The sequence below is a fragment of the Bos indicus genome, chromosome 19 (assembly GCF_029378745.1).
Source record: "Bos indicus isolate NIAB-ARS_2022 breed Sahiwal x Tharparkar chromosome 19, NIAB-ARS_B.indTharparkar_mat_pri_1.0, whole genome shotgun sequence".
Taxonomy (NCBI): domain Eukaryota; kingdom Metazoa; phylum Chordata; class Mammalia; order Artiodactyla; family Bovidae; genus Bos; species Bos indicus.
Window position 1 is genome coordinate 24,597,062 of NC_091778.1, and position 17,148 is coordinate 24,614,209.

Here is a 17,148-nt window from a genome sequence, read left to right on the forward strand (position 1 = left end):
GAGTGAGCTCTGTAGCTGCCTCCCAGCCCTCACTTTCTTCCATCGTTTCCCCAGTAACTCATCAAAAAGCTCTCCAGTCCCCTCTTCCACACCCTGCAGGCTCAAGGTGACCCCAGACTCTGTAAGGAGGGAGTCCGGACCCTCCTGCCCTGGGACCAGGGTCCTCACGCCTCTGCGTCTCTGCTGTTCTCTTTGAGCAGTCACTATTAACTACCACCACCTAGCGGCCAGCCGCGCGGCCTCGGTGGACGATGATGAGGAAGAGGAGGATAAACTACACGCGATGCTCTCAATGATCTGCTCGCGGAACCTCACAGCTCCCAATCCGATGAAAGGTTTTTATCCCTCCCTGTCTCCCTGATCCACCCCTTCCTCCCGCCCTGCCCCAATCCCCTGGGCCCACGTGCCACCCACCGCAGGGGCTCAGATGGCAGTGTTGGCATTACAGGACTTGCACCCAGGATGCAGATCAGGGAGGGTGGAAGGAGGCGCCAGCCAGAGGGACAGGACCAAGGGCAGCCGGTTCTGGGTTCCCCATCGAACCTGTGAGGGGAGGCTTCCCACCCGAGAGGGAAGAGATTAGAGATTCCCTGGTAGGAAGTCTGATTATCTGGTTCCCTCCTGGGAATGAATGGCTCTCTGAGCCCTGTTCCTCCGGGGGTGGATCATGCTGATAAACCCAAGACAGTGTCTTTCTCTCTCTCCCACTGTCTGGAAAGACGTAAACAGAACAGAAGAGCAGGCCCCTCCTCGGCAGGGCTAGGAGCGGGACAGCTCATGGGGACAGGAGTCACCTGTGGTCAGGGGAGGGGTTGGGGCCACCATGGAGAGAGACCCAGAGCTCAGTTGACCCGGCTAGCACTTTAGCATGAAATCTAGAAATATCTGTGTCAGAGATAGCAGACAGCTGTGTTCCCGCCCTCAGGGACCTGAGTCCAGGGTTACAAAGACCCCTTTACTGGAAATGACAGGACAGTGCCCACAGCTTCTCTGGTCACCAGTCCTCTTGGGGCAGAGCTTGACTGGTGGAGAGGCACTGGCCAGGGGACCAGTGAGGCCCAGGTCACGTAAGACTGGTTCTGAAGGGCTGAGGCCCCCTCTCTCAGATCTGAGGGGAAGCATTCCCATGCCACAGATTCACTTCTTTCTTCTTTTTTTTCATTAAAAATATATATTGTGTCCATATAGGAGCTAGTGGAAAAATCTTCATCTCTATCTCTTTTCTATACTCCACACGTGTGCTAAGTCACTTCAGTCATGTCCGACCATAGCCCGCCAGGCTCCTCTCTCCATGGGGATTCCCCAGGCAAGAACACTAGAGTGGGTTGCCATGCCCTCCTCCAAGGGATCTTCCAGACTCAGGGATTGAACCCGAGACTCATGTCTCCTTCATTGGCAGGCAAGTTCTTTACCACTAGCTCCGCTTGGGAAGCCCTTTCTGTTCTCTAAGAATGACCAATTAAATATATAATCCCCAACATTTTAGGAGATGAGGGTGGGGTTTATACAACAAGTAGGAAAAGAAGCTTGACACCATCCATTGTCCAGGATGAAAGTCAGCTGGTCTCTGTTCCATCAGACCTTAATGCAGATGCGGAACGCTTTGCTTCTGTTGCCCCGCTGCAGGGGGCTTGATGGCTCCTCATGGTCACATTCACCTGCAGACAGCAGAGCCAGAGCTTCGAGGTCAGTGGATCTCCATGAAATGTACACACACATACACACAGCGTTTGTGAGGCAGACTGTTACAAAAGTATCTTCCTGTTTGTTTATGCCTCCCTGTATGCACTTGAACAATTCCCTACCATTCTTTTTATTTGTTTTTATTTTTTAAACGATTTACAAAGTTGTGTTACTTTCAGGTACACAGCAAAGGGATTCAGTTTTATAGATGTATCTATTCTCTTTCAGATTAGTTTTCATCGTCGGTTATTGTAATACCGACTGTAGTCCCCTGTCCTATACTGTAGGTCCTTGTTTATCTATCTTACCGATAGTAATATATTTATATGTTAATCCCAAACTCCTAATTTATCTCGCCCCCCAGCCACAGAGTAATTCCTTCTCCCCTTTCCCTGCCCCTATACAGAGAATGTGAGGCTTCCCTCATAGCTCAGTTGGTAAAGAATCCGCCTGCAATGCAGGAGACACCGGTTCAATTCCTGGGTCAGGAAGATCCGCTGGAAAAGGGATAGGCTACCCACACCAGTATTCTTGGGCTTTCCCTTGTGGCTCAGCTGGTAAAGAATCCACCCACAATGTGAGAGACCTGAGTTCAGTACCTGAGTTGGGAAGATCTCCTGGAGAAGGGAAAGGCTACCAACTCCAGTGTTCTGGCCAAGAGAATTCCATGGACTGTTTAGTCCATGGGGTCGCAAAGAGTCGGACATGACTGAGCGACTTTCACTTCCACTTTCACAGGGGTATTCAGGAATATGCGACACTCTCCTTATACAAAATTCTACCAAAGAATCCAGTTCCTGAGCTTGACCGCCACGCCTGTAACGGGAAACCCAGTCCATAGCCTAGAACACGCCTGGTACACCCTCAGCCCAGCCCCCGGCTGCCCCCTTACCCACCATGTCCCTGCCCTTGCGCCTGCCCCCTCTGCCAGCCCTCCAGTGGGACCCCCCCCCAGGCCAGCTGGTAGGAACTGGGGGACCCTCACTCCCCACGTTGGTCGCCTGCACTTGGCCTGCCACTTGGACTTTCCTTGCAGACCTGTGCTTGGTGCTGATGCTCATTTCCAGGTTAGCTGACTTGGAGCAGTGTGGGAAGGCTAAGTGAGGAGAGTCGGGGAGCCCCTTCCCACCCCACAAACGGTAGTCAGGCTGAAGGCTGGGGGTGTCCCAGTAGAGCCCCTGTTTGGTGGTTGTGGAGCTGAGGAAGCCATCCCTGGATGCTCTGAGAACTGAGGCCCCCCAAGGTCAGAGAAACTCAGAGGGTGCAGGGGCAAGGGGGCTTGTCTGAGCATACTCTTGGGGGACTCAGGGTCAAGCCAACCCAGCGTACAGCCCCTGGCTCCAGCCCTTGAGAAAGGGGAGGAGGTGTGTGAGCAGTGTCGTCAGGTGGCTGGGGCGATGGTATGGGAGCCCCACCTCCACTCCAGTCCATAATGACAACACTGTTGAGTCCGTTCTGCTAGCCGTTGCTTTCCAGGCCTGCGACATGCTTGACTTGTGCATGTGAATCAAGTGGCGGGGGTCCAGACCCTCCCCTCCCTCCCCCTCCCTCCCTCCCCCCCTCCTCCCCTGGCTGCCTCCCCACCGAGCAGAGATGCTGTTCACTCTAATTCTGCTCCAGGCCAGGCACCTTTCACTCGGAATCTTAGGGGCTGTGGGGTTCGACCACCCTAATTGTTTCGCTTCAAACTTTCCTCATGCTCAGAGGAGAGAGTCAGAGTCAAAGCTGGCCCAGCAGACCCTCCCCGTCTAGCCTGCTGCCCCTTGCCCAGTCACTCCAGAGCTCCGGCTGTCTGCACTGGGTTAATTCAGAGATGCAGTGTTCAATGCTGGCTGGCTCAGCTCCTTCCTGGAGAATTAAGGTGAAGAGCATTGACCCAGGACACTTGCCTTGGTTGGGCCCTGCTTTCTGGGCATGAGCTCGTTTTCCTGTGTGCCCACTCTCTATACCTGGCACACCCCCACACCCCGCCTGCCCACCTGCTGCTGCCTACCTGGCTGGGCCCTCTGCCACCCCTCCCCTGCCTCCCCCCACCACGGGCCTCTCTCCTGCCTGCCTGCTGCAGGGGCCTGATCTGGGCTCCTGCCCCATCCCACCTGCATTTGTCCCCTCCTCCTTCTTCCCAGAATCTAGCATGGCTTGCACCCCTCACTCCCAGAGCCGCAGCCCCCCCCACCCCACACCCAGAGTGTTCCCTTAATTTGCCTCCGGGTGGAGCTGAAGGGCCAGATATCAAAAAATCCCAGCTATGGATCTGGAAAGAGAGCCCCTGGGGCCCAGACAGGGCCGCCTCTGAGGGGACTGGAGGGGGTCAGCTTAGTCCTGCCTGCCAGAGCACGCCCAGAGCTGGAGTCTGCCCCAGACTCACAGCAGCCTAGGACCCAGGCTGTAATGCGCAGAAAGAAACGACTGCTTGAATGAAGTCTCTTTATCACACACACACACAGCACTCTCCCTCTCTCTCTCCTTATCTTCTTCAGGCTTCTCGGTCCTTTCCCTCCCCGCTGGCGTCTTTTCCTGGTCCTTTCCCTTTCTGCCCTCATGACTCTGCTTCATCTTTGTGGCTCACCGGACCTGCCAGAGTCCCCCCCACCACCCTTCAACGAGCAGTGCCTGCCCCACGTGGGCCCTTGAAGCTCTCAAAGATCTTGAGTTCTGATTCAGACTAGCTGGGCCGGCTGAGGAGGCTTGGTCTGCGGTGGCGGAAACATGTCCAAGGAGCTGTCTTCTGCAGCACGTTCTTCTGGGTGGCGGAACTGTGTGGGAGCTTTTCCCTTCCTGCCAGCTCACCTATGTGTTTGCAGGAGGCCACTGAACCGAGGGCAATCAGGCTGGGCAGGGATGGAGAACTCGCCCGCTGCTAGGCTGGCAGCAGGGGCACCTGCCCAGGCAGGGTGCACCGCTCCTCCTCAGCCACTGGCCACCAGGTCTAGAACCCTCAGAGGGATGAGGTCTGTGGACCAGGACTGGTGGCTCAGAGGTCCTTCAGGGACTTTGATCAGCGGAGACTCATGGCATGGGAATGTTCAGAGATTGCAGTGTTCCAGGCATCTTCCTGCAAATCCGAGAGTTTGCTTAAGAGGACCAGGCTGAATCCTGGCAGGCCAGCCAGCTGGCAGCATTTCAGAGAGCTCAGGCTTTTCTTGTTCCTTCTCTTTCTTTCTCCTCCCTCTAGAAAAACAAGTGTCTATCCCATCGCTCATAGCACAGTCATCCATGACTCAGTGAAGTACCGAATCACGCTCAGAAAGTCCAGGTGGGAAGAGTCAGGCACCCTCTCTCTCTCTCCACCACCTCCATCTCTGGGCTCTGGACCCTGGGCCAGGCAGGCACCACCCCTGTGGTTTTCCACCAAAGGGCGACTTCATGCTGCAGCTCTGGGCACAGAGGTGGGCATGCTGCAGGGTGCTTGGGGGAGGAGACCGGCCAGGCCCTGACCGTGGCTCCCTTCCTGCCCTCAGATGCTGGCGACATGATCGAGATGCAGGGCTTTGGGCCCAGCCTGCCAGCCTGGCACCTACAGCCCCTGTGCAGCCAGGGCTCCTCCTGCCTCTCCTGCTCCACCAGCAGCTCCCCCTATGCGCCCCCCAGCCACTGCAGCTGTGTACCTGACCGGTGAGTGGGCCTGCGCGTCTGAGTGCATGTGTCGGTCTGGGCCCTTGTCACTTGTGTCGGTCTGGGCCCTTGTCACTTGCCTGACACGGGGTGGTCTTGAGTTGGATACACCTGGGTTCTAATCTCACTTTTGTTCCCCACGTGGCTCTGCCAAGTCACTGAGTCTCTCTGAGCTCCTATGTTTCTGAGCCTCAGTGTCCTCATCTGTGAAATGGCAATAATACCTGCTGTTCCCTAAGGTGCCTATGAGCACTGAATGAGGTGTACAATGCACGTGAGTGCCCAGAGTTGTGCCTGGCACCGGGCGGGTGCTCGGTATCTGGAGCTCCTCTTCCCAGGGTGGACCTGGATCCCACCATCATGCTGACGTCTGAGGTGCTTCAGCAGGTGTCTGGGCATTTGCTCTGTTACCAGGAACAGTGTGTGTGTGGCCTTTGTGAGAGGGCCATGTGCCCACCCTTGATGGTTTCACTAGCTGCATTTTCACCTGTAACTTCATCCTAACCCTGTTATGTCTGTTGACCCTCAGATGGCTCTCTCCATTCTCACACGAGGACACCAAGATGTACTAACGCAAAGTTAGTTGGCCAAGATCCCTGGGGTGGTTGGGGACCAGGCTGGGCCCCCAGCAGCTCTACCCAGAGTAGCTGGCAAAGCCAGGGAGCCCTTGACATGTTCCCAGGCTGTAGATCCTGCTCCCTGCACCACCCGAGCCCCTCACCTGCCCCCTGAGCCCGAAGATCCTCCCTTCTCACTCGTCCCGCCAGAGGAGCAGCCCTGAGTCAGGCTGATCCCACAGGTTGCCCCTCAGGCTGCTGTGTGAGAGCATGAAGAGGCAGATCGTGTCCCGGGCCTTCTACGGCTGTGAGTGTGGGGTGAGGTGGGGCCGCCGGGGCGGGGGTGGGGGCGGGGGCGGGCACCGGGACGCAGGGTCACGGCCTCCTGGCTCCCCCGCTTCCCCCTCAGGGCTGGCCTACTGCCGCCACCTGTCCACGGTGCGCACCCACCTGTCAGCGCTGGTGCATCACAACATCGTCCCGCCCGCCCGGCCCCCAGGGGCCTCGGGGGGCCTCACCAAGGACGTGTGGAGCAAGTATCAGAAGGACGAAAAGGTGCGCGCTCTGGGCTACCAGGCTCTGGGGTGGCTGGGCGGGAGGCCGCAGTGAGAGCCGACCACCGTGCTCTGTGTTCGGTGAAACGTGGTGCAGGCTCAGAGGGGACAGGCCAGGACGGATAGCCTTGGAGTACGGGGGTCACGGGGAGTCTCGAACAACCAGGCCTGTGGTCTCCACAGGAAAGAGATCAGACAGGGAGTCCTCTCTGCTTCCATATGACTCCACTGCCCTGGGGAGAGCCTCTGCAAATCCCTCCAGGCTCCTTTCCTGCCCTGGAGGGGTTGAAGTAGATCTTCGTCCAGCTCTAGCCTGGGGGGTGCAGTGCCAGGATGTGATGGTCCCAGAGCCATCCGAACCATCCCTGGCCCCGGCTCTCCAGGGCGTGGGGTCACCTGGCTGGCCCACACAGTCTTGCCTCCCTGGGTCCCTCAGAACTACAAGGAGCTGGAGCTGCTGCGGCAGGTCTACTACGGAGGCGTGGAACATGAGATCCGCCAGGATGTCTGGCCGTTCCTGCTTGGCCACTACAAGTTTGGCATGAGCAAGAAGGAGATGGAGCAGGTGAGGGGGAGGACGGGGGCACAGGCAGGGAGCCAGGCCAGGGGAACCCGGGGAGGGGGGGCACCTCAGAAACCTCAGTCTCTTCCCAGCCCGAAAGAGACAGGACAGAGCAGCCCCGCCATCCTCAACCCCGGGCCCGGCCCGAGTCTCCGGCTGTCCCGGGAGGACGGCTGCCGAGGGGGCCCGGTGCGCCCCTCCCCCCAATGGTCACGCTGTGGTCTGAGCACAGGTGGACACAGTGGTGGCAGCGAGGTACCAGCGGGTGTTGGCGGAGTGGAAGGCCTGCGAGGTGGTGGTGAGGCAGCGGGAGCGGGAGGCTCACCCGGCCACACTCACCAAGTTCTCCTCGGGCAGCAGCATCGACAGCCACGTTCAGCGCCTCGTCCACCGAGACTCCACCATCAGCAATGATGTGAGCCCGACGGGACCTGGGGGCCGGGGGCGGGGCCGCCAGCACTGCAGGCCTGACCTCTGATGCTCATGCTAATGGGCAGCGAGGCCCTGGAGCACGCCTCCACGTGTCCGTGTGTCTCGTTTCCTTCCACTGAAAGATGGGATGACGGTCCCCCTGCTGCCCACTCCTCTGGCTTGTTGCAGGAATAAATGACATGGCGTGCTGTGTTGTGTCCTAAGAGACTAGCAGAGGAGGGTGGATTTATGGGGAATTAGGGAGGCCCTCCTTCTCTGGAGCTTCCCTGGTGGCTCAGACAGTGAAGAATCTGTTTGCAATCCAGGAGACGCAGGTGTGATCCCTTGGAGAAGGAAATGGCAACCCACTCCAGTATTCTTGCCTGGAGAATTCCATGGACAGAGGAGCCTGGCAGGCTGCAGTCCATGGGGTCGCAAAGAGTCAGACATGACTGAGCGACTAATGCTTCAACACTTTTCCCTCTTTGTAGAGAGACCTCAAGGCTAGGAGTGGGCTTCCCTGGGTTCCAGTCCTAAGTCCGCTAGTGACAGGATGAGTGACTTCTCCTCCCATCTCTGGGGCTTGGTGCCCCGTCTCAGCTCCTCTGATTGTAGAGGCTTCTCCTAGAGCTGAGGCTGGGGGTGGGTGTGCACTTGGAGCAGTCCCATCTCATAGAGTTGGCCATGAGAAGCCAGTTCAGAGCCTGTGTGGTTCTTCCCACATCCCCCTTGACTTTTAGATGAACATCAAATCCCAGTCTATGGCTGCTAGGCCCAACTAGAACTGCAAAGTTTCAGTTATCAGGACATTCTTTTATTAACTATTTTTTTTTTCTTTAAGACTGCCTCTTTAGATAATGTATATTCTTGTTCCTTAACTCCTATTAACCAAAAACTCAAGTTGGAGCAAGACTTAAAAAGAAATATAACTGCCAAGTCATCCTCTCCTTTCCATGGTCTTTGTTCTGAATCCCATGTTTGTGAACAGATTCTCTGTCTGCTTTGGGTTTTGTTAAACCCTGAGTCTGAACCAGGGCCCCAGCTGCTTAGCTTGTGGACACAAGCAGCCTTTCTCGAAGGCACTAACCCAGCAGCACTTCGTGCTTCTTGCCCAAAGTGAAAACTCCTTTTAAGCATCCCTTCCCTCCATAGTCCAAATAGAAAAATGAGACAAAACCGTCCATATATGTCTCTTCTTTTCCTTGTGACTTGTCTGTGGGAGTGTGTGGACCATTCCCAATCAGTAGAACGTGTTTCTTTTTTCCTTCTTCCTTCTCCTCAGCTTATCCTCAGCTAATCTAACTGATGAGGTACTTGCTAGAGAGGTTTCCTGCCTTGTTCTACTACTGCTTCCCTGGTGGTGCAGAGGTTAAAGCATCTGCCTGCAATGCAGAAGACCTGGGTTCAATCCCTGGGTTGGCAAGATCCCCTAGAGAAGGCAATGGCAACCCACTCCAGCATTCTTGCCTGGAAAATCCCATGGACAGAGGAGCCTGGTGGGCTACAGTCCATGGGGTAGCAAAGAGTCAGACACGACTGAGCAACTTCACTTTCACTTTCTACTACTGCACGCTCAGTCCTGAAAACAAGCTGTGTGCCCCAGAGGCCACACCACGACACTGTGGAAGCTGTCCCAACCCAAGGCAGCCCACGACGTCTGTGTTTGTAGAGGGTCACTTACTCACACTGGCCATCGAGTGCCCAGGCCTCCGTCCCCCTTCTTCCCTTCCCACTTTTTCTCACCAACGTGAGGCCAGATGGGGTTGGAGACGGCATTTTCATGTTTTCCCAGAGCCTGGTTGGCTGGGTTGGGGGGTTGCTTGGCACCCCCCTGGGGAGGCTGTGCTGGGGAGCCATAGGGTGGGAGTAGGGATGTGAGGAGAATTCTGTGTCCCTCTTGGTTCTGACCCTGGAAGAGAGGCTGAGCTGAGGGGGGTGCTGGAGGGCAGGCGTGAGCCCCGCTGTCTTCACGCCCCCCTCTCCAACAGGTGTTCGTCTCTGTGGATGACCTGGAGCCTCCAAGGCCCCTGGGCCCCGAAGACCCCAGACCAGAGGCTGAGCCAGGGGCGGAGGCCGGGCCCACGGGCACAGCCATGGTGGAGCAGCAGTCAGTGGAGTTCGACTCTCCAGACTCGGGCCTGCCTTCCTCCCGCAACTACTCCGTGACCTCGGGCATCCAGTCGAGTATAGACGAGGGCCAGATGGGCTTTGAAGAGGAGGACGGTGCTGGGGAGGAAGGCTCCGCTGGAATGGACCCCAAAGCCCAGGTCTCCGAGCCCCAAGAACCTGGCCAGGAGAAGGCCTTGCCGGCTGGCGAGCTGGAGGCCGGGGAGGAGCTCGCGGCCATGTGCGCTGCTGCCTACACTGTATGTGCTCGTTCCCCAGGCATTGGGGACCCTGGGGCGGATGGTGGGATGGCCTGGACTGTCCTGGAGGTGGGCACCGAGCCCCTCCCTCAGCAGGCCCACAGGACTCAGTGCTCCGAGGCCCTTGGCTCCCTGCTTTCGCTGTGTTCCTTTATTCGGGCATCACCTCTGGCCCCTGACTCACCCCTGAGGGCCCTCCACTCTTCCAGATAGAATTACTGGACACCGTGGCCTTAAACCTGCATCGCATAGACAAGGACGTGCAGCGATGTGACCGCAACTACTGGTACTTCACACCCCCCAACCTCGAGCGGCTCCGAGACGTCATGTGCAGGTGCCACTGGGGGCTGGGCTGGGCGGGAGGCGGGGACCCTGCTCCATGCAACATTAGGTCCGGCAGCGCCCTGCTCCCCTGCCCTGTCCCTGTCTCATCACCGGCTCCCTATGTCTGTGTGTCCCCTGTCCTGTCATTCTTGAGGCCTTTCAGATCTCAGCTTTAGCCATGCTTCTCCAGGAAGCCTCAGCTGGTCCCCGCCAGCACGTTGGGGGTGGTGATGGCTTGTCCATTTCTACCCGAGCGCCTTGAGAACCGTGGCTATGGATGGTTCAGTATAGCACTCCAGGGCTTCAGGGTGGAGGAAAGGCTGACCTCTGGGTAGCCGACTGGTCTAGCAGTCGTCTCCCCAGGAGTCCCCGAGGGGAGGGGAGGACAGTGCATAGCCACAGAGACTCCCCGGTGTTTCAGCTACGTGTGGGAGCATCTGGACGTGGGCTACGTGCAGGGCATGTGCGACCTGCTGGCACCTCTCCTGGTCGTCCTGGACAATGGTGAGGAGGGGGTAGTGGAATTGGGCCTGGGCCAATCCAAGTGGGGAAAGGAACAGGGGATGGCATGGTCTGCATGAAGTGGGGGGAGGGACGTGAGCCAGCTCTGCCCCCTTCCCTGCCAGCCTCACGCCCACCTCCCCCACAGACCAGCTGGCCTACAGCTGTTTCAGCCACCTCATGAAGAGGATGAGCCAGAACTTCCCCAATGGGGGTGCCATGGACGCCCACTTTGCTAACATGCGCTCCCTTATCCAGGTGAGGTCTGCAGCGAGCGGGGGCAAGTGATGGGACAGTGCTGGGCTTGTTCATTATCCACGGGAGGCTGGGGAGCGCTCCCAAAATGTGTTTTATGTATAAGCTTAGTTTCTTTCATTAAAAAATAAAAACCAAGAGAAGAAAATGGCAACCCACTCCAGTATTCTTGCCTGGAAAAGTCCATGGACAGAGGAGCCTGGAGGGCTGCAGTCCATGGGGTTACATGATTGAGCATGCCATGCATGAGGGTGGAGGGAGATGGATTGTAGAACTAAAAATTAAGTAAAAATAAAAACCCCAAACCCCATCATTTTCAACCTTATCAGTCGAAGAGGAATGTTGGCGTATGAATGCTTATACTTGTGAACGTTCTGGCCAGTAGTGTGGTCAATGATGAAATCACCCAGAAAATGGCATCATTCCAGAGAGGACATCCCAGAGAGATGGGTGGAGCCGCAGGGTGCAGCCCTGCCCTGGGAGGGAGACAGGAGGGGCAGATGCAGCTCCCAGGGGGGCACCCGAGGGCCCTGGGGGTCAGGCGGACAGGGCACTGGGGAAAGCGCCCACACCCATTCAGTCCAGCGCCCTTTCTCCATTTAAACCAGATCCTGGACTCAGAGCTGTTTGAACTCATGCATCAGAATGGAGACTACACCCACTTCTACTTCTGTTACCGGTGGTTCCTGCTAGATTTTAAGAGAGGTGAGAGGCGGGCTGGAGGGCGGGCCTGGGGTCGGGGCAGTGGGACATCCCCAGAATCACTAGTTCTCAACCCACACTGCAGTGTAGAACCGCTCCGAGGAGCGTTGGGCCTCAGCTAGCCCCAGACTTAACTAAGTGTGGAGACTTTAAAAGCCATTAGGTCAATCCACAGTGCAGCTGGGGTTGAAAATCACCCAAAGGCAATGGTTTTCAGAACTGTTTTCAAACCAAGTCTTCCTGAGCACCAAGGCCTATAGAAGTAGAGCTACTCTAGTGTGACGTGGCCTCCGCGGAAGACCAGGGTACAGGAACTACACGGAGGAGGGCGGGGCTTACCCAGCTCCAGTGGCGCGATTGGGTAGCGCGCTGTACCTATAAGAGGAAGGGCGGGGCCTTGCTTGGAAGCCGCCCTCTTCACCGGTTCCCACGGTGGACCGATCCCAGGACCAGGGCCCTGGAGCTCTGTCTTGGCACGAGGCGACCCGTGGCGGCCAGGCCATCTCAGCCCCCTTGCCATCCCCAGAGCTGCCATACGAGGATGTGTTCGCTGTGTGGGAGGTGATCTGGGCAGCCCGGCACATCTCCTCGGAGCACTTTGTCCTGTTCATCGCCCTGGCCCTGGTGGAGGCCTACCGAGAGATAATCCGCGACAACAACATGGACTTCACCGACATCATCAAATTCTTCAACGGTAGGAGACACTCGGCGGTGCCGGCTGCCCCAGCAGAGCTGTTGAGTGGGGCTTCCACTCCTGGCCTGGGCAGGGTAAGGGGTGTCTTAGGAATACTGGCCTGGCCCATAAGGGAATGTCAGGAGTCCTGATGGAAATACAGCCGGGTGGGCGGACCCCGGGCTCCTCCCATACTGCAGCCCCCACCCACCTTCAGCTATCCGTGTCTTTCCCAGAGCGGGCTGAGCATCATGACGCCCAGGAGATCCTGAGGATTGCCCGGGACCTAGTCCACAAGGTGCAGACGCTCATAGAGAACAAGTGAGGCCGCGGCCAGGAGGCAGCCGCCCGCCAGAGCCTGGGCTCCCGGGCAGGGGCCCCACACAGCGAGGTGCAGGGGCGGTGCAGCCAAGACTGCCCCGGCCCCCAGGCCCCGCACCTGCCCCACTGTGTTCTAACAAAGTGCTTGTGAGCCTGGGATCCGACTCCGGGCAGTGCCGGCCCCGCAGGGTGATGCAGGGGCCAGAAGGCCCTGAGGTCAGGGCTGGGAAGGGAGGGGTCAGCCTCAGGGACTGACTGCCTTGGGGGACACCTACTCTACTCCCCTCCCAAATACCTGGGGACAGCCCCACTGCCACTGGCGTCCTGAGCCTGGACAGCTCCCCGTGGCCTCGCTGGGGCCCTGTAGAGTTAGGAGGGCTGTGGTTGCCCGGGCCCCAGCTGGGTGGGTTGAGGGGACCCTGGGCTGTATCTCTTCTGAGTGTCCCTCCGCAGGCCCAGTGCCTGTGCACACACCGGCCCCAACAGGGGCAGGCAGAACAGCTGCCAGTTTGGGTGTGTGTCCTGGATGCAGGAGTGTCCTGGGCTGCATCCCAGGCCCTCCCCCAAGACTGCGGGACAGCCCACCAACATGGGCCCTGGTGGGAACAACCCACCTTAGCAGCACTGCCACTGCCTTTGGCCACTCGAGGTGACCGCGTGCACCATCACCCCCCACACCATTAGCCTGTACAGGGCACCCATGTGTATCTGTACGGTGTCACTCAGCACCCTGCTCCTGCTTCGTGAGTTAGATGCGTTCCTGAAGACTGTGTGAGTGATGCTTTCGCCAGGAGAACCACCTAGAATGTGGCAGAAGCACCTGCACAGGAACCGCAGGGTGATTCTTTTAAGGAGGTGGTCCTTTCACGGCCTCCTCTCAGGAACGGGCTCTGGAGCCCCAGGCAGCCATCTGTCCCCGGCATCTGCTGAGTCCCTGAGGCGGAGGGGAGGGTGCTTGGATCTCCCCAGCCTGCTCTTGGCGAGAAGCAAGGCTCGTTCTTCCTTCCACATGCTTCTCAGGATGCTAGAGACCCAGGAACCCCCTTGGAGCCTCATTCACAGAGGTTCTAGGGGGGCCCCAGCTCCTGACCCCAGACAGGCCTAGTCATACCGCTTGCTCCGTTGTCCCCACTGCCCCGCCTCGTCAGTACATGCAGGATGGTCCTTGTTCTGGGGCCAGGAGGCTGCTCTGCCACAGGGGCTGGGCCTGCCCAGCGATCACTGAGGTCTGGCGACTTCCTGTGTTTGAGAAACATGGGAAAGAGCCCAGCAACCCCTCTGCATCCCACACAGTCACCCCAGCCCCGGGCACTGCACAGCCTGTTTAGGGGCAGCCTGCCCCATTGCCCATCCATCGTCCGTGAGTCCTTGGCCTCCACCAAGCATGGTGGCCTTTGTGTGCCTGCCTTAGTGACTCTGGTTTTGTGAGGAGCAGAGTGTGTATGTTTTTTGGCTCAGAAACTATACTCTTCAGTGTAACAGACCAATAAACACAGCATTTGGCAATGCTTGAGGCTCTGGTGGCTATTTGTGGGCTGGCACTGGACAGTCAGTGACTGTGTGCGCTGGGGAATTCTGTAAGCTCCACGACTGAACGGTAAAGAGGACCTGCTCCACAAGGCCAGGATGGTGAAAAAAAGGAGAACCAAGATTTCCAGAAGTGAAGGACGCTGGTGGTGGAATGGTTGAAGGTGAGAGCCAGACTCTTAAGTACCTGGAGAGAACCCTTGGGGGAACCTTCACCCCAGAGCCAGCAGTCCTGACCAATGGCCTCTCCAGCCTCTGGATGCATGTGGGTCCCTGCCCGCCCTCCTGACTGGCTACAGTTGAGCTGGAGCTCAACTACAAGACTTCCCAGCCCCTCTAGCCAGTGGGAAAGGACCCTGCCCCTCTGGCCTTGGCTCCTCCTGCCCACTGAGCACTGTCTTCCAGATGCCCGCTTCAGGCGAGAGTGGGGAGGAAAGTAGTGGCGGGAGACGCCATACGCAGTGATGGATGGAAAGAGCTGGGCTAAACAGCAGGTTCCTGTCTGCCTGCCCCCACCTCAGGGGCCAGCCCATCACCCATAGTTCCAGATGAGGGCTGCAGTCACCAGCACGTCGTCTGGTGTAGAGGACACTAGCTTTCTGGGGACTAGGGCCTGCTGTCAAATCACTCAGCATCGTCCAGGTAAAGAAACAAGCTGACACCAGTAACTCTGGGACCAGGACCTTATAAATAAGCTCCTCAAGGGGACCATTCCCCACTGCCAAGCTGACCGTGTAGCCTGGAGTGATCAGAGTCCCCCCTGCTATAACATCTATTCAGGTAAACACTCTTGCCAACGTGGGTATAGAGGGAATGTATGTGCCATACTCACTCAGTCGCGTCCGACTCTTTGTGACCCCATGGACTGCAGCCTGCCAGGCTCCTCCATCCATAGGGATTCTCCAAGCAAGAATACTGGAGTGGGTAGCCTATGCCTTCTCCAGCGGATGTTCTCCGACCCAGGAATCAAACTGGGGTCTCCTGCATTGCAGGCAGATTCTTTACCAGTTGAGCCACCAGGGAAGCCCATAGAGGGAATATATCTCAACATAATAAAAGCTATTTTTGACTAAGCAATAGCAAACATAATTCTCAATGGTGAAAAGCTAAAGCTTTCCCTCTAAAATCTGGAAAAAGGATGCCCACTCTCACCTGTTCTATTCAACAGAGTATTGGAAGTCCTGGCCACAGCAATCAGAAGAAATTTAAAACACATCCACATTGGAAAGGAAGAGGTAAAATTGTCATTATATGCAGATAACATGGTAACTATATAAAGAGAATCCTAAAGACTCCACACAAAAATTCCTGATACCTTCAGCAGGGTTGCAGAGCACAAGATTAACATACAGAAAGCTGTTGCATTTCTTTACACTAACAATGAAATACCAGGGGAAAAAAAAATCCTTTTAAAATTGCATCCAAAAAAAAAAAAAAAACCTAGGAATAAATCTTACCAAGGAGGTGGAAGACTTATATGCTGAGAACTACAAAACATTGATAAAGGAAACTGAAGATGAGTCAAAGAAACGGAAAGATACCCCACGTTCTTGGATTGGAAGAATTAATATTGTTGAAATGGCCATACTAGCCAAAGCAATCTATAGGTTTAATGGGACTCGCTATCAAGTGTCCCAGGACATTTTTCACAGAACTAGGATAAATAATCCTAAAATTTATATGGATCCATAACCCAGAATTGCCAAAGCAATTCCAGCATTGCCACAGCAATGAGAAAACAAGAACAGAGCTGGAGGCATTGCCCTCCCAGATTTCAGACTACAGACGTCAGACTACAAAGCTACAATAAATCAAAATAGCCTGGTATTGGCACAAAAACAGATATCTAGATAAATGGAACAGAACAGAGAACCCAGAAATAAACCCACACACCTATGGTCAATTAATCTTCAATAAAGGAGGCAAGCGAATGGAGAAAAGACAGTTTCTTCAGCAAGTGGTTTTGGGAAAGCAAGACAGCGCATGTGAATCAAAGAAGTTAGAACACTCCCTTACACTTTACACAAAAATAAACTCCAGATGGCTTAAAGACTTAAATATAAAACATGACACCATAAAACTCCAATAAGAGACCATAAGCAAAATATTCTCTGACACAAATCATACCAATGTTTTCTTAGGTCAGTCTCCCAAGGCAATAGAAATAAAAGCAAAATCAACAAATAGGACTCAATCAAACTTATAAGCTTTTATACAGCAAAGGAAACTATAAAAAAAGGAAAATATATGCAAATGATGCAACGAGTAAGAGCTTAATCTCCAAAATATACAAACAGATCACATAAGTGAAAAAACAAAAAAAGCCAACCCAATTGAAAAAGGGGCAAAAGACCTAAATAGACATTTCTCCAAGGAGACATACAGATGATGGCCAATAGGCACATGAAAAGATACTTAACATCATTAATTATCAAAGAAAAGCTAATCAAAACTGCAGTGAGGCCTCATACTGGGCAGAATGGTCATCATTAAAAAGTCTACAAATAGGACTTCCCTGGTGGTCCAGTAGTTAAGAATCCACTTGCCAATTCAGGGGACATGGGCTCATTTCCTGGTCTGGGAAGATCCCACATCCTGAGGAGCAACTAAGCCCACGAGTACCAACTACAGAACACTGCAACGTAGAGCAGCCCTTGCTCTCTGCAACTAGACAAAGCCTGCACGTAGCAGTGAAGCACAGCCAGAAAAATAATTTAAAAAAAAAAGTCTACAAATAATATGCTGGAGAGGGTATGGAGAAAGGGGAACCCTCCTACACTGTTGGTGGGAATGTAATCATAGTTCTTCATAGTGCTGCCACTGAGTAAAACAGTATCCAGATTCTGGATAAAAGTGGAGTTGCCATATGATCCAGCAATCTCACTTCTGGGCACATATCCAGAAAAACCTCTAATTGAAAAGATACAGGCACCCCTATGTTCCCAGCAGCACTATTCACAACAGGCAAGACATGGAAGCAACCTAAAGGTCCATCAGCAGATGAGTGGATAAAGAAGATGTGGTGCACACACACGATGTACTACTCAGCCATAGAGAATAATGCCGTTTGCAGCAGCATGCATTTACCTAGAGATTA

General features: G+C 55.3%; 1 protein-coding gene across 5 annotated transcripts in view; it reads left to right on the top strand.

Moving 5' to 3' along the window:
• Nucleotides 1–14,032, top strand: part of SGSM2 (small G protein signaling modulator 2) — a 39,028-nt gene extending 24,996 nt beyond the window's left edge. For 2 of the 5 annotated variants that reach the window (XM_070774302.1, XM_070774299.1), the window contains exons 12-24: nucleotides 201–335; nucleotides 5,145–5,298; nucleotides 6,098–6,162; nucleotides 6,265–6,410; nucleotides 6,846–6,974; nucleotides 7,204–7,386; nucleotides 9,371–9,748; nucleotides 9,958–10,082; nucleotides 10,494–10,576; nucleotides 10,722–10,831; nucleotides 11,437–11,533; nucleotides 12,057–12,224; nucleotides 12,440–14,032. In XM_070774302.1, the coding sequence (XP_070630403.1) occupies nucleotides 201–335; nucleotides 5,145–5,298; nucleotides 6,098–6,162; nucleotides 6,265–6,410; nucleotides 6,846–6,974; nucleotides 7,204–7,386; nucleotides 9,371–9,748; nucleotides 9,958–10,082; nucleotides 10,494–10,576; nucleotides 10,722–10,831; nucleotides 11,437–11,533; nucleotides 12,057–12,224; nucleotides 12,440–12,528 (1,862 nt within the window). In that variant the 3' untranslated portion in view covers nucleotides 12,529–14,032. Of the gene's footprint in view, nucleotides 1–200; nucleotides 336–5,144; nucleotides 5,299–6,097; nucleotides 6,163–6,264; nucleotides 6,411–6,845; nucleotides 6,975–7,203; nucleotides 7,387–9,370; nucleotides 9,749–9,957; nucleotides 10,083–10,493; nucleotides 10,577–10,698; nucleotides 10,832–11,436; nucleotides 11,534–12,056; nucleotides 12,225–12,439 lie in introns of those variants that run through there. The other 3 variants (XM_070774301.1, XR_011562228.1, XM_070774303.1) reach the window with 3 other exon arrangements.
• The last annotated feature ends 3,116 nt before the right edge of the window (nucleotides 14,033–17,148 follow it).